The 14,743-nt window shown below is 42.6% G+C and overlaps 1 protein-coding gene across 1 annotated transcript in view; it reads left to right on the forward strand.

Moving 5' to 3' along the window:
* The first annotated feature begins 1,844 nt into the window (after positions 1–1,844).
* Positions 1,845–14,743, forward strand: part of EXOSC7 (exosome component 7) — a 32,600-nt gene continuing 19,701 nt past the window's right edge. The window contains exons 1-3 of the mRNA XM_074986091.1: positions 1,845–1,977; positions 5,868–5,969; positions 7,818–7,912. Of these exons, the coding sequence (XP_074842192.1) occupies positions 1,921–1,977; positions 5,868–5,969; positions 7,818–7,912 (254 nt within the window). The 5' untranslated portion in view covers positions 1,845–1,920. The remainder of the gene's footprint in view (positions 1,978–5,867; positions 5,970–7,817; positions 7,913–14,743) is intronic.

The following is a 14,743-nucleotide window of genomic DNA, read 5'->3' on the forward strand; positions in this document are numbered from 1 at the left end:
CCCTCTCCCTTTACTTCCTCGTCACATCGTCATCTCCTCCCCGGACCGAGCCCGCCCATGCGGGCGGAGCAAATCACACCCTCTGGTCCAGTTCTGGAGGAGAGCGAAGGGTACGCAGTACATAGCAGTGCTTTGGCCACCTACAGCTCTCTAGTCTGTGTGCACCTCTAAGTCCCTGCTGTATCCACACAGGCGGGGCCTGCTGCTGCTTCCACTGTGGTCACTGGTGCAGGAGGCTTACACGCCTCTCTGTGCCTGCACTACATATATGCTCTCCATATGTATGTGGAAAAATCAGTCCGAGCCAGTTAGGGAGAGGATCAACCCTGCTGCCATCCATCTTCTGGAGTGCGATTTAGCACGCCTAGCGGGGATAGGCTCAATGGAACTTAGGCTATGTCCGGACTGATCAGGGTCGATCTTCTGGAGTTTGATTTCACAGGCCTGGTAGAGGTGAGCACAATTAAACTATCTGGGGTTGCCAGGCAACCCTTATATTGCTCAGTAGGACTAAGAAAGATAGATGGGAGAAACTCTCCTGGCTGTGAAGATAGCCAGCTAAGCCAATTACAGATAAGTCGACTCCAGCTACGCAATTGCCATTGCTAGAATTGCATACCTACAATTGACTTACCTGCCCAGTGTAGACCAGGGCTTATAGGGCATCCCCAGTTGACCACATACTCCTGCCCCCTGTTAGGAGTAAGGGAAGCTGATGGGAGTGCAGGATCCTGTCAATCTGCATTAGTGGAGAGGGTGCAGAAGCCTGAATAAGGTACCTCAACTTTAGCAACATAATTAACGTATCGGAAATTGTGTTCCTTAATTCAGCTTTCCACTGTAGTACAGACCTAACCTAACCTGACATGTCGCAACCAAAATCTGGCTTATTCCTTTTATATATTACAAACACTCTCCTTCTTCAGTTGTGTCTATCTGAACTACAAAATGTTTGGGACCATACCTCTGATGTGTCTTGGATGCATATCACAATGGCACTCCAGTCCCTGACTTGGTGCCTTTCTCTGCTGTTAGCAATTACCACCAAAAAAGAATAACGTGTATGTAGACTCACAAGCTTATCTATTACCAACAGAAGTCAAGTCCAATAAAAATACTGTTACCTTGGCTACGTGTTGCCCTCACATTTTTTCATCATCTGTGCATGTAAAGATGGGTGCTAGGTCTACCGTGTATAGTCATGTACTGTAGATAAGTGTGTGTATCTACACACTGCACAGATGCATGAGTATGCAACAGGAGTTGCAAATGCTCAGCACTTTTGTGTTTATGGCTTAAGCCAGGCCAAATGGCTTGGGAGTGTTCAAAGTGCTCTAGCATAAAACATGACTGAGATGATAGCTGGAAATATAACCACTTCCCTTGACTCAATCCTTATAAATTTGGGCACGTAGCACTGCCCATTATTAAGGGTGCCAGATAATATCTATTATTTTACCCTGTTTTCAGTTACTTGTAACTTTGTCAATCTTTTAACTGTTTGGGGCAGAATTTTCCATGCCATATATCTGCTTCAGGCTCTTTTTACTGGAAAGATTCAGCCAAATTGATTAATCTGTTTCTGAAAGCAAGACTAAGTAAATTTATATTGCTTTGCCCGTCTTAAACAAATTCTGGCAACCTGTTTTTTTGAGAAGCTCAGGTACTCCCAGATTTTGCAGCAGGGACTCAAGAGTACCAGCCCCGCGGTGACTCAGCGTCACACGGATAGGAGGGGCGAAGCGGGCGATGCTTGCGCGCCCATCACCCCTTCCGCAGGCATTGCGACGCGCGTGCGTGCGGATGACCTAAGTGTGCGGGTGCAGAACCGCCAGGATACGTCGCGGGAATTAGCTTCGTCGCGTTTTGGTGACGGCATCAGCGAGCGGCGGCTGGTGGGTTTGGAATCCCGCGCGCATCATGGCGTCAGTGGTGCTGAGCGAGGCGGAGAAGGTGTACATCGTGCACGGTATCCAGGTAACGGGCGGGGGTGGGGGGTGTAGTGAGGGGTGCGGGCGCTCTGGTGCCGCCCTGAGGCTGCGGGACGGGGCTTTGCAGCGGCACCCTGGCCTCCCCCCATCCCAGCAGCCTCTGACACCCGCCTCCCTCGCGCTGCTGGTAGCCCGTTTCCTGCTGAGCCTTCGCACCCCGCTCCCTGGGGCCTGATCCCACCACTGCCGCCATGTCGCATCTGATTCGCCACCCTAGCGCTCCGAGTGCAGGTATTGGGGGCCAGCTAGTCAAATAAAACACTGCTAGACCCTCACCCTGCGGTTCCCAGAGACAGAAATCCACTGACCGGGACCACTGGTCAGAGACCAGTGTGGCTGGCTGCAGAGTCACCCAAATGGATGGATTTAGAGCCACTCTGGCAGCCATAGGTATGTGGCTGTCCTGGATGCATCTGCTTGGGCTATCTTGTCTTCAGCCATACCGGCTGCTGCAGAAGTCACATGGGGTTGCTGAAAGTTACAGAATGCATGACTTCTGTGATCTCCTTTACAGACACAGAGCCCTATTCATATATGTATACCCATCCTCTGGTAGGTTTGACCATGCATCCTTAAATATATTTAAGAGCTGCCTGAGAGGGAAGATTCTCATCTTGGGCCTTCTGTGAATGCAACTACCATAGGCAACAGTGGAGTTACTGGCTACAGCTACACACCTTAGGTAGCACAAAGCCATGAAAGATACTAGGTATATTTTTTCTGCCACAGGATATTTTCATTTTATACCAGCTTTTCTGTGAGGGAGGGCTTTGCCTTGCTGGATTTATCCTTTTAGGCCTGTTCTGCACTTAAAACGGTTATCCATTGAGCTGTGTTGGTTGGGTGGAGGGATTCTTTTTTTTTGTCAGCTTAATTATGCTTATAAAAGTTCACATAGACACAGTTTGTACTGGCAAAAAGGACCGTTTGTTCATAAAGCTTATTTATCTTAGACAAGAAAGTATACCAGGAAAATAAATTTTTGCAGCTATAAATCATGTCTACACTAGGAAAGTTTACTGGTATAGCTAGGACCTAACCAAATTCATGGTCATGAAAAATGCATAGCAGATTGTAAATCTGGTTGCGTATGTGCTTTTACCCTATATTACACAGATTTTATGAGTGAGACCAGTGGTTCTCAAATTGTGGGTTTTGCCCCAAAAGGAAGTTGTAGGGGTGGGCTGCAAGATCATTTTATGAGGTCTGTGGTATTGTCACCTTTACTTCTGTGCTGCTTTTAGATCTGGGCAGTCAGAGAGTGACAACAGATAGGCAAGGGCCCAGCTCTGCAGGCAGCAGCGCAGAAGTAAGGGTAGCAGTATTGTACCATGGTATCAGTACTTCTGCACTACTATTGTCAGTAGCTCCACCTTCAGAGCTGTGTTCGTGACCAGCAGCTATCACTTTCTGGCTGCCCATCTCTGAAGGCAGTGCCATTGCCAACAGCAGTGCAGAAATAAAGGAAGACGTACCTTAATGTCTCTACACCCCAACTTCTTTTTGGGTCAGTAGCATAGTAGGTATTCCGTCGTGTCCAACGATGACGTCTTGAACATGCACAGGCTCATTGGTTGTGGACTCGCATGTGGCTGAGGAGTCAAAGCTTTGAACGGCATGGGCGTTCACGGTGGGGGGCAAGGGAATTGTCCTGGCTCTGTAGGTGCGGCTGCTGCTGTTGCTTTCTTCCTCTCACAAGCATCAATAAGGTGTACACATCACTGCTCTTCAAAGTTGTCATATGCGTGTTGTATGAGAGCATGCCCGCCTGTTCGGTCTTTTGCATGCTGCTCTCGCTGATCTGGTTTTAAACCAGCATGAGCAATGTTGGCCTTCACGCAGTCTTTATATCTCTTGCGAGGCCTACCTTGATTCCTTTTACCCTGGGAGAGTTCACCGTAAAGGAGATGCTCAGGGATTCTTGACTCTTCCATTTGTATGATGTGCCCTGTCCAGTGAAGCTGGGCTTTCAGAATCATGGCTTCGATGCTCGTGATTCCTGCTCTGTCCAGGATTTCCAAGTTCGTAACTCTGTCCTGCCATCGAATGTGCAGTATTGACCTCAGCCTGTGTGTGTGTTTTCTGTACATGGTCCGGGTTTCACAGCCATACAGGAGACTGGTCAGGACTATAGCCTTGTACACTTTCAGTTTGGTGGACTGTCGGATATTGTGCTGATTCAACACTCGCACTCTCAGATGTCCTAGGGTCTGCCTGGCCTGGCAGATTCTGGCATTGATTTCTTTGTCAAGGGAGCCATCATTGGCTATCACGCTGCCAAGGTACCTGAATCCCTCTACTATTTTTAACTCTGTTGCTTCAATAAAGATTGAAGCAGGGAGAGCAGCAGATCCTGGAGCACGTTGAAACAGTACCTCAGTCTTTCCGAGGCTGATGGTCAAACCAAAGAGGCGAGTGGCATCAGCAAACTTGTTGATGATGAGCTGGAGATCAGATTCCTTGTGTGCCATAGGTGCACAGTTGTCAGCAAAAAGGGCTTCAAGGGTGAGCCTCTCAAGTGTCTTGGTTTTAGCATTCAGATGACAAAGGTTGAAAAGTGACCCATCAAGTCTACATTTTACGTGGACTCCATGGTCCAGATCCCTAACTGTGTGGCTGAGGGCGCACATGAAAAAGAGGTTGAATAACACTAGGGCCAGCACACACCCTTGCTTCACACCATTGGATATCTCAGATGGATCTGAGGACTCGCCATTTGAAAGAACAAAGCCAGTCGTCATTGTGGAACAGGAGTATGAGGTTAATGAATCTTCTCAGGCAGCGAAGTTTTGACAGGATAATCCGCAGGGCTTCTCTGTTGACAGTGTCAAATGCCTTGGTCAGGTCTATAAAGACAGCGTACAGATCCAAGTTCTGCTCTATGCACTTTTCCTGGACCTAATGAACAGCAAAGATCATGTCAATGGTGCTGCGGCCTGGGCGAAAACCACACTGTGTCTTACAATTACAACAGTGTGGCATTTTAGTTTTAAATAGCTGAAATCGTGACACCTACAAGTTTTAAAATCCTATGACTGTGAAATTGACCAAAACATGCCATGAATTTGGTAGGGCCCTCGGCATAGCTATACTGACAAACCTCTTAGGTGAAGACAAGATGTCTGGACTGCTTTTTAATTTCCTTAAAGGGATCAGTAATGTTGGCTAGCAATTCAAACTACTTAACTCTTTCTTTTATCAGTTTATTTATTTAAACTGTATCAGTCAATTTAATCACTTACATCTGGGTTATTGCATATTATGTACTGTTTGTTTTATAACTTTAAACCAGATTTTGTACTTTTGGATAATCTAAATACTACATCCATACGTACAGACACTCTTTTTGTCACCTGCACGTTATAAAATTTTAACATTAGCTTTAATAAAACTTTTAAATTTGGAGATATTATCCAAGATCACAGTCCCATTATGTTAGGTGCTACCAAAACACCAAGCTCTTGCCTTAAAATTGTTACAGTTCAAGGCCCTGACTCTGCAATGAGCTACGGACATAGGGTTTGTGCTTATGGATAGGGAACTGTGTTGAAGCTGATGGGGTCTGCATACATGGAGCGTTTTGCAGGATCATGACCAAAATACGCGATACAAACTAAGTGTAGCAAATGAGCAGTATTACCTTCTATCTCCAATTTACAGCTCATGAAGGAAATCAATGACAGGACTGGGAATTGAACCTAGATCTTTTGAGTCCTATGGCAGCACTTTAGTTAAAAGACTGTCTTTCTCCCTTAGCTTTGTTAACTTCCATGTGTTTATCTGGGATTATTTTAAATTTCCATTTGACTTATTATTAATATGGAATAGTTACATAGATTAACAAAGGCGATTAACTGTGACGGTGGCTCTGCTTAGGAAGATCTTCGGGTAGATGGCCGCGGCTGCGAAGACTATCGATGTATTGAAGTGGAAACAGATGTGGTATCAAACACAAGTGGATCAGCCAGAGTAAAGCTTGTAAGTACAGATAACAGGAGTTTTTATATATTGCTAGTGGATGTTTCTAAATTGTTATAACTTTGAGATTGTGGATCAAATCCAGACCTTATTACTTGGCTATCGGTATTAACTTTGTATTGATTTTTTTGCTCTTTAGTACAAGCATAAAAATATACAAAGTGAATGCTGTAAATATAGAATTACTATCTGAAATATACAGTAAAGTGTTAACAGAAATACCTAGCCATTTGATTTGCTAGGAATATTGCAATGTTATCTGGAGAGCCGTGCAACATAGATCTTGGCCTACGTCTACACTATAAAATAAACCCTGCAAGTGGTTGTGGGTATGCGATGCAATCTTTCCACATTTCATTGCCCTCATTCCCCTCCTGTGGAAAGCAAACAACCAGTTTTTTCATAAGGAGACCTTCCTTTCTTCCTCCCCTCCCTACCCCACATCCCCTCCCCCAGAAACAGGGGGAAGACATCCTCCCAGCGACAGCCAGTCCTGTTACTCTGCTTCCTGTGCACGTGGGGAGCATCGGAGATGTGACCAGCCAGAACAGACAACTGTGGGGCATTGTGGGATACATGTGGGACTCCTGGAGGCCAATAAAACTGGTTTAAACGGAAGCTGTTTCCATACTATCATTAATACAAACATTTGCATTCAAACTTCCTGTTAATCCCACTCAGGTTGTTGGAGTAAGAATATCAGCCGTAGCATCCCCTAAATTTGAAATAGTGGTATTTGATGTGTGAACGGTCAGGCCATGTCTACACTAGCCAAAAACTTTGAAATTTTTGAAGTTTACTAATGAAGTGCTGAAATACATATTCAGTGCCTCATTAGCATGCAGGCGGCCGTGGCACTTCGAAATTGATGTGGCTCGCTGCCACGCAGCTCATCCAAACGGGGCTCCTTTTCGAAAGGACCCTGCCTACTTCGAAGTCCCTTATTCCTATGAGCAGATAGAAATAAGGGGAGTTTGAAGTAGCCAGGGTCCTTTCGAAAAGGAGCCCCATCTGGACGAGCCATGCCAATTTCAAAGTGCCGCAGCCACCCTCATGCTAATGAGGCGCTGAATATGTATTTCAGCGCTTCATTAGTAAACTTCGAAATGGCCATTTGCATGGCCATTTCGAAGTTTTTGGCTAGTGTAGACTTCGCCTCACAGTTTAAAATTGAGCTGCATGCCTTAGATTCGAATTTATGCTGTAGTCTAGACATAGCCTTGGAAGGGTGAAGTCCCTGTATTAATAGGAATAACTCTTCTGTTGATGTAGGTGGCATCTTTACTAAAGGCTGTAAGTAAATTCAAAAGGGTTTAACTGTAGACAAGCCCTTGGTGTGAGAGAGATCTATTGGAAAAGCACATGGAAGTTAGGAGAGGCTCAAATATTCACCATTTAAACCTATGGAAGTAAAGTTATTGTGACTAATAGAAGGATAATTCTTCAGTGTTCATATCACAACAAACTAAAACTGCCAATTTATGGGATGTTGTATGTACAGACATCAGCTATTGCTCAGGGTATTAGACTCGTTCTGTATATGTTATTCCCTGATTGAGTTTATAAAATCATTAATAGTTGGAATATCCTGTTAGCACAGGGAAATTTTTTTTGAATGCAAAGGCTTTATTTTAGGAAACGTGCTCAAGCATAACGCTGTCTTTTCAAAAGCTCCGATTTATTAAAATAAGACACTTGCCATACTCAAAATGCTGTTTGGCAAAAAAAAAAAATTGTATAGATAACATAAAGGTGAAAATTAATAACAGTCTGACCCTAATATGGATAAACTGTACAAACTATTGTTTGGAATATTTTTCTGGCTGAATAATGGTGGTATTTTAACAGGGGCATACGGACATTCTGGTAGGAGTCAAAGCTGAAATGGGAACACCAAAGTTGGAGAATCCAGATGAAGGCTACTTGGAATTCTTTGTTGATTGGTGAGTACGGTAAACCCAATACTCTGAGTGACTAATGAGTTCAGAAAAGCTTTTGATCTTAACTACATTCCTTAGTCTCACTGGCCAGCTGGAGTGGTCTACACAGTAGAAATAAGCTATTGTGTTGCTTTAATTGATTTTAAAATTTGGGAAAATGCTCTGCTACTTCTGTGGAATCTGTGTTTTGCTTGGTTCTAGAAATTACAAGAAGACAATAAAGGAACAATGTCAACTTGGTAAGCAGACTTCTCCAGAATTACATAAGATTACTATAACTGGGAAAGATTAGAAGGGATTCTTTTTTTCCAGTTCATTTACACTTGTGCCTTTGACATAACTTTGTATAGAGTCTGTCAGTTTCTTGGGTCCTCTCATTCTTTCTGGTACTTTCACAGAAAGTGGAAAAGGAAAAAAAATTTTTTTTAGATGATAAATGGACTCAGAGACAAGTGCACTACCTAAAGCTAGTTTATCTTTTATTGACTGGCTTAGATTTCAAACTATGGTAGTTTAAAAAGTCCTTTTTCATTTGAACACAATAACTGCGAATTCTAGACACAACAGTTAACTGCCTTCAAAATAACATTCACAATGGCAGTTTTCAATAAAGTATTATTTCCTCCATTAGCTAGAAACAAGGGTTCATGTTTAAGCATGTTTCTGACTTTCATGACTGCGAATGAGGCATTGCTTCAGTTCAGTTTTCCAGTGAGAAGGAATATGAAAGCAGCTAGAGAGTCCAAGACTCAATTTGCATGTGCTTTAAGAGTTGTCACAGTCATTACCTAGTGTAATTAAGGATCACACGTGCTGTCATTTATGTGAGAGCAGGAAACATTTTAATTGCACTTTTTAAAGCACTACTTCAATTATGGAGCAGGCATTTTAGAGGTTTGGTAATAGAAGTGCTGACACTGATTGAGTTAATTGCTTAGTAGTCTATTTGTAATACAGGTTGTATCTCCCTGATCTGGTTCCCTCAGGACCTGAGTGCTCCCAAATAAGGGAATTTGCTGGACAGTGGGAAGTCAGGCCTCTGGGCTCACATAGAGGGCAGCCAGCCAGCCTTCTGGTCTGGCTCCCTTCCAATTGCTGTCCAACTCCCTGCCCCCAGTCTGCCAAAGGAGCTCCATCCTGACTGGGCTCCTCCACTGTGGGGCTGCTGGGAAAAGGGGAATCCAATCCTACCAGCCAGGCTCCCTGCAGTGGGGTTGCCTGCGGGATTCCCGGCTTCCTTTCCCCAGCCAGGTTCCCTGCAACAGGGCTACTGGCTGGGCCCCCGCCCTTCACCTGGGTTTCCTGCAGCAGGGCTGCTGGCAGGACTCCACTTCACCAACCGACAAACTGGCTCCATGTATCTGAGGCTCTCTGATCCCGCAACATCCATGGTCCTGCTGGACCAGAGAGGTTCAACCTGTATAAATGAAAAAAAGGTTAGTGGATTGCTTTGAAAGATTTGTAAACGTTTGAACTTTTTTACTCCAAACTGGAAGCACCACTGTTCTCCCAAGGCATAGGGCACGTAGTCTGTCTTCCATGGTTTAGATTTTAGTACATAAACTGACAGACTGAATAAGGCCAAGTGTGCATGTAGTTTTGCAATTTTTTTCTAGTCATGAACAGCTCTGAGACATGGGGAACTTCTGCCCATCTCTGACCAAAGAAAGTCCTTCTTATCTTTAAATATTTATTTAGTCCCCTGAAGAATGAGATTTCATGTCACTTCCAAATTTTATTTTTGAGTATGTACTGTTGGAACATGAGATATTGCTATCCATATCAATGGCCAATCCCTCTTTAAATCTTAATTGGTTCTTGGCATCAACAACCATCCCCAAGACTTGGTGCTTATTCTTCTCTACCACGCGAGGGTCATTCTATTCAGTATTTCCGTGGCTTTAAAAAAAAAATAAAACAAAACAAAACTTAATTTGCCATCACACCCAAAGCTTCGGCCATTGAGAAAGTATTACATTGACCATTGTGTTCACATTAAGGATGTAAAATCCCTTTTAATTAGTTAATGGGTCAATCTTTCTTTCCCATCTGATCCAGCTGCCAGAGAGAGGGAAAGGGCTGGCCTGTGAATTGCAAAACCTGAAGTTGCAGAGCCCAAAATTGTACTTGTTTTGTTTGACTTCGAGGCTTGTCCTGACCAATACTAAATGGAACAAGGCCAAAGCTGAGAGCTGCTATTTCCTCCTTCCTCCCTTTTTATTTTACTATCTGTCAATAATGTTGAGTGAAAGCAACTGTCTGTGATGAAAGTCTTCTGTATGTGTTAACAAGCGAGCCTGAGGTACTGTTAATCAGTCAGTTTGGAGAGATGACCACATAAGAAGGGCCATTCCAGGCCAGACCAAAGGTCCATCTAGCCCAGTATCCTGTTTTCTGACAGTGGCCAGTGCCAGGTGTTCCTGAGGAATCAACAGAACAGGTAATCATCAGGTGATCCGTCTGCTGTCATCCATTCCCAACTCTGATAACAGAAACCACTGAGTAATGAGTGCCCTCAGGAGTCACAGAAATTAACTGTAGTATTGTTTTCATTGAGTACTAATATTGGAGTTCCCCAAATGTTTCTTAAATTAGTTTAGGTTTAGATTTTATTGTATGATTGCCGAAGAGAGAGAAGCAGATGTGAGGGCCAAGATTATTTGAGAGAATCTCGATGAACTGACAGTCCTGGTAGACTCCTGTAATGTGAGGTGGTTTTCCTTCAGCATAACATCATGAGGGTAAGAGCTGGGCTCTCTGGAGACCTGAATGTCAAGTTCGAGCTGTCAGAGGACATACACATATAGGTGCCAGAAAGGGTTTAAAAATAGAATTTGGAGTTATTGCCATAAACCCTTTTTTCCTGTAATGTGTGGTGTACCCACATGAGGATTCCAGGACTCTCTTATGTGTAGTTGTAGTATATGACATTTTTCAGGCAGCCGCTAGATGGTGGTAATTGTGCATAATTTTACAACTGGGTCTCTGTTATTATAGAAATCTCTTATATCATGGTGCTTTGTTTTTGTTTGTTTTAAGATTTTTTTTCATAGTGTTGATTGATTATACCATCCTAACAATGTGTATGGTCTGAGATTTGTTCTTGGCTTCTTGCAGATTTAAAATCTAACAGTTTACTAGAGCTGATTTAGCCATCCAGCAATATATGGTGATCATTCTCTGCAAAGAAAATACCATCTCCTTCTGCCAACACCCTTTTTTTCCTCATCTATTCTGCCTCTGTCATCTCTTAAAATGGGAGAGGAACACTGGAACCCTTCAAACTGTGCACAGTGCTACTCCTTGAAACAGATGATTTGGGAGCATTTTTGGATGATGCAAAAACAACGAGAAGTCTTGTGGCACCTTACAGACTAACAGATTGTTTGGAGCGTAAGCTTTCGTGGGCAAAGATCTACTTTGTCAGATTCATCTTTGTCTTTGCCCACGAAAGCTTATGCTCCAAACAATCTGTTAGTCTATAAGGTGCCACAGGACTTTGTTGTTTTGTGGATACAGACTAACACAGTTACCCCTCTGATACTTGATGGATGATGCTGGAACTGGTTTTATTTTCCCCAAAAGAAGTGGGGTGGGAGTCTCAGCCCTCTGTTACATACTGTAATGCTGATACATCAGCAGGATAGCTGCATTTTTTTAAAAATAGTGTTTTTCTTGCTTATAATTTTGTAAAATATTGACTTATTAGTTTTGTGCCCATAATAATATGTCATCTTTCCAGTATAAATAGTAACCAGATAAAAAGAGTCTGTACAGCATTTGAATCTGCATGCAAATAGCACTGTCAGAGTTCATGCTGGATATTGGGTTTAGAATGAATTGGCAACAAGGGAGGTGAGAATTATGTCTTTGTCTCTGGGTCTGCCTGTTTGCTCTTCCATGCTGAAGGGAAGATTCTCCTTAGCTTCTGCTGGCCTGGTGGAACTATTTCTTCAATGCATCCATGGAAATATAAGGACCCACATCTATTATGATGTCTGGCTGTTTCAGCCCAATTTTGCTCTTCAGAGTTCTAAATGTGTGGAGAGAGAATCTGGGTACTATCTATATGTTAGAGTTAGGGCATTATTAGAAGGAAATTAGAATGCATTCTCAACAGAGGTCAAGATATTCTAAACAATTTTATCAGGGAGGTGGGGGGAGAGAAACTTAAAGCAGGTGTCTGTCTAGATCATATATTATAAACTCGTAGGCTACAGCTGCACTGAAGCATCTGTCGACAGATGTTTCTGTTGGAAGAGGCTTTCCTATAAAACATCTGTCGACAGACTGCCCGGCTGCTCTCTCAACAAAACAACCAACCGGAATCACAACAGATAGGATGCTGGGCAGCTCTGGAAGCCCTGTCTGTCGACAGAAGGCCCCCTGGAACATTAACACTCTTTTTTTCGACAAAATCTGTCAACAAAGATGCTCTTTCTTATCTGGGTGAGGCAGAAAGTTGTCAGCAGAAGTGCTAGGTTTTGTCGACAGACTTGTTGCAAAACACATTTTGTGTGTGGACATGCAGCAAATTTTGTTGACAAAACACCAGTATTGTTGGGAAAACCTGCTAGCATAGCCATAGCGATTGTGTTTTGAAAAACTATCTGAGGCCAAATACAGAGGGGTGGATAGAAGTCAGTGGGAGATGCAATATTAAATTATTCAAAGAGAAACAGGTAGATACATAATTTAGGAGGTCTGAAATGGAGAGATGGCCTCTAAAGGAGGCTTCTTTACAATGGATTCTCTAGAAAATCTTGATTGTCATCGAATGTGGCTGAGAGCTATTTCTTAAATTTGGAAATTTTATTCTAAATCTTTTTTCAGGAATAAGAATGAGACATTCCTTTTGGCCTTTATTAGACCTCTGTGTGTTCCACAAATAAGACATTTTCTGAACTCTCCTGCTGAGATTCGTATAGTGAGCAAAGTATTTCAAATGTCTGAATGTAAACATCTCTGTTACTACACAATTGCAATATCCAGTGACCTCACAGTGGTAGTATTTACTATTTGAGAGCTACATGGTTATTAGATGTAGACCAAGGCTCAGTTTTTTGATTAAGGTGTGATAAAAGTCAGTGATGCCAATATCCAGATCAAACAATTTAAGCCTGGTCTACAATTAAAAATTAGATTGACCTAATATGTTGCTCATGTCTAAGAAAAATTTCTTACCCTGAGCGTGGTCATCCATTACAAACCTCCGAGTAAATTAGACAGAAGAATTTTTCTGTCAGCCTGTCTCTCCCAATGTGGATTAGCTACCTTGACAGAAGGGATTTTTCAGTCAGTGGAGGGAGGTATGGATGCTATGGCACTACCAGGGCACGGCTACAGTGCCGTAGCTGTATCACTGTAGCGGCTATAATGTAGATGTACTCGAAGTCTAGGATGTCTTACATATGCAATACTCCAGTTGTCCAAGTAAAAATCTCAGCATTAACTCTTACTTAATACAAGTAAAAGCTGATTTTTTTTTTTTTTTTAAAAAGGCTTTTGCATCTGGAGCATTACTGAAAAACCTGCATAATTTTAATAAACAAAACTTGGGTTCAGTTTTGTAGTCATGTTTACACATGAATAGTTCCATTGACTTAAATGGGAGATAAATTGCTGAGCTGAGACCTTCATTGGTGTGTAATTTAATAATGTTGCCGATAAGATTCTCTTTTTAAATTTGATTATAGTTCTTCTGCATGAGATTATAATTTTAGCTCATTGCTAATTGTACAACCTTATTATAATGTAGCATTTATATATCTGGCAAATGATAACATTCTGCCTTCTATTAGAGACAAGGGAAAAACAGTTAAAGTATTTGAAATGTAAAGTATTAAGTAAGGCTTTCATTTTTAGAAACATTCCTTATTCTCTCCCCAGTCCTACCCCCGCCAGCCCCTTCGTAAGAGTCTGGCTTAGCTGTCTTACTGTGGAAAGTACATCATTTAATGAGAGTCCATTGTAAAATGGAAGTTCAGTGATGATGGATATAGCAATATCATCTGAGTCCCTCCAGACGTCTCTCAGAATTATGTTGAAGGCAAATGGTATCATGCCACCAGGAGATTGTGGGGAGGGCAGCAGTTAGTTGGGGAGAGGAGAAATTTTTAAAAGAATCCTCACACTATTTGGAGTTATTTGAGATTGGCTGGATTTTCTGTCTTCTGTGTGTGTGTGCACACGTCTTGTTTTGTCTTCTAGGAAACCGCATCAGACTTCAACAGGAACAGTTCCATCCAATCTCAAGTAACTTCAGATACTGTGGAGAGCCTTTAAAAAAATCTTCCTCTCCCTCTACCCCCAACTAACTGCTGCCATCCCCACAATCTCCTGTGATCCTAAGACCTGGCATGACACCATTTTGCATTCATCATAATCCTGCATTGCTTTTAACTGCTCTTTTCAGCTCTCAGGCTCAGAGCAATATTGCAAAATACACAGCTAAACCAAACTCAAAAGGCAAAGGAAGAGAGATAGGTAAAAGAAGAAATGAAGTGAGGAAGAATGACAACACCTGGTGGACAAGTGTGTTTGTAACAAAGTCTTACAACCCAGCTGGTATTCAGGATGTAAACAATGATGGTGGAGATGGCAATATCCCCTGGGTCCCTCGGGGCATCATGTGCAGTGAGATTATTTAAATGAGGTTCCACTATACATACAATATGATGGGGGCTAACTTAACTATAACTAATCAGGAAAGAGATCTTGAAGTCATTGTGGATAGTTCTCTGAAGAAATCCATGCAGCATGCAGCAGCCATCAAAAATCAATCAGGATGTTAGGAATCATTAAAAAAAGAGATGGAGAATATCTTATTGTCCT

Source organism: Carettochelys insculpta, chromosome 2, assembly GCF_033958435.1.
Source record: "Carettochelys insculpta isolate YL-2023 chromosome 2, ASM3395843v1, whole genome shotgun sequence".
Classification (NCBI taxonomy): Eukaryota; Metazoa; Chordata; order Testudines; family Carettochelyidae; genus Carettochelys; species Carettochelys insculpta.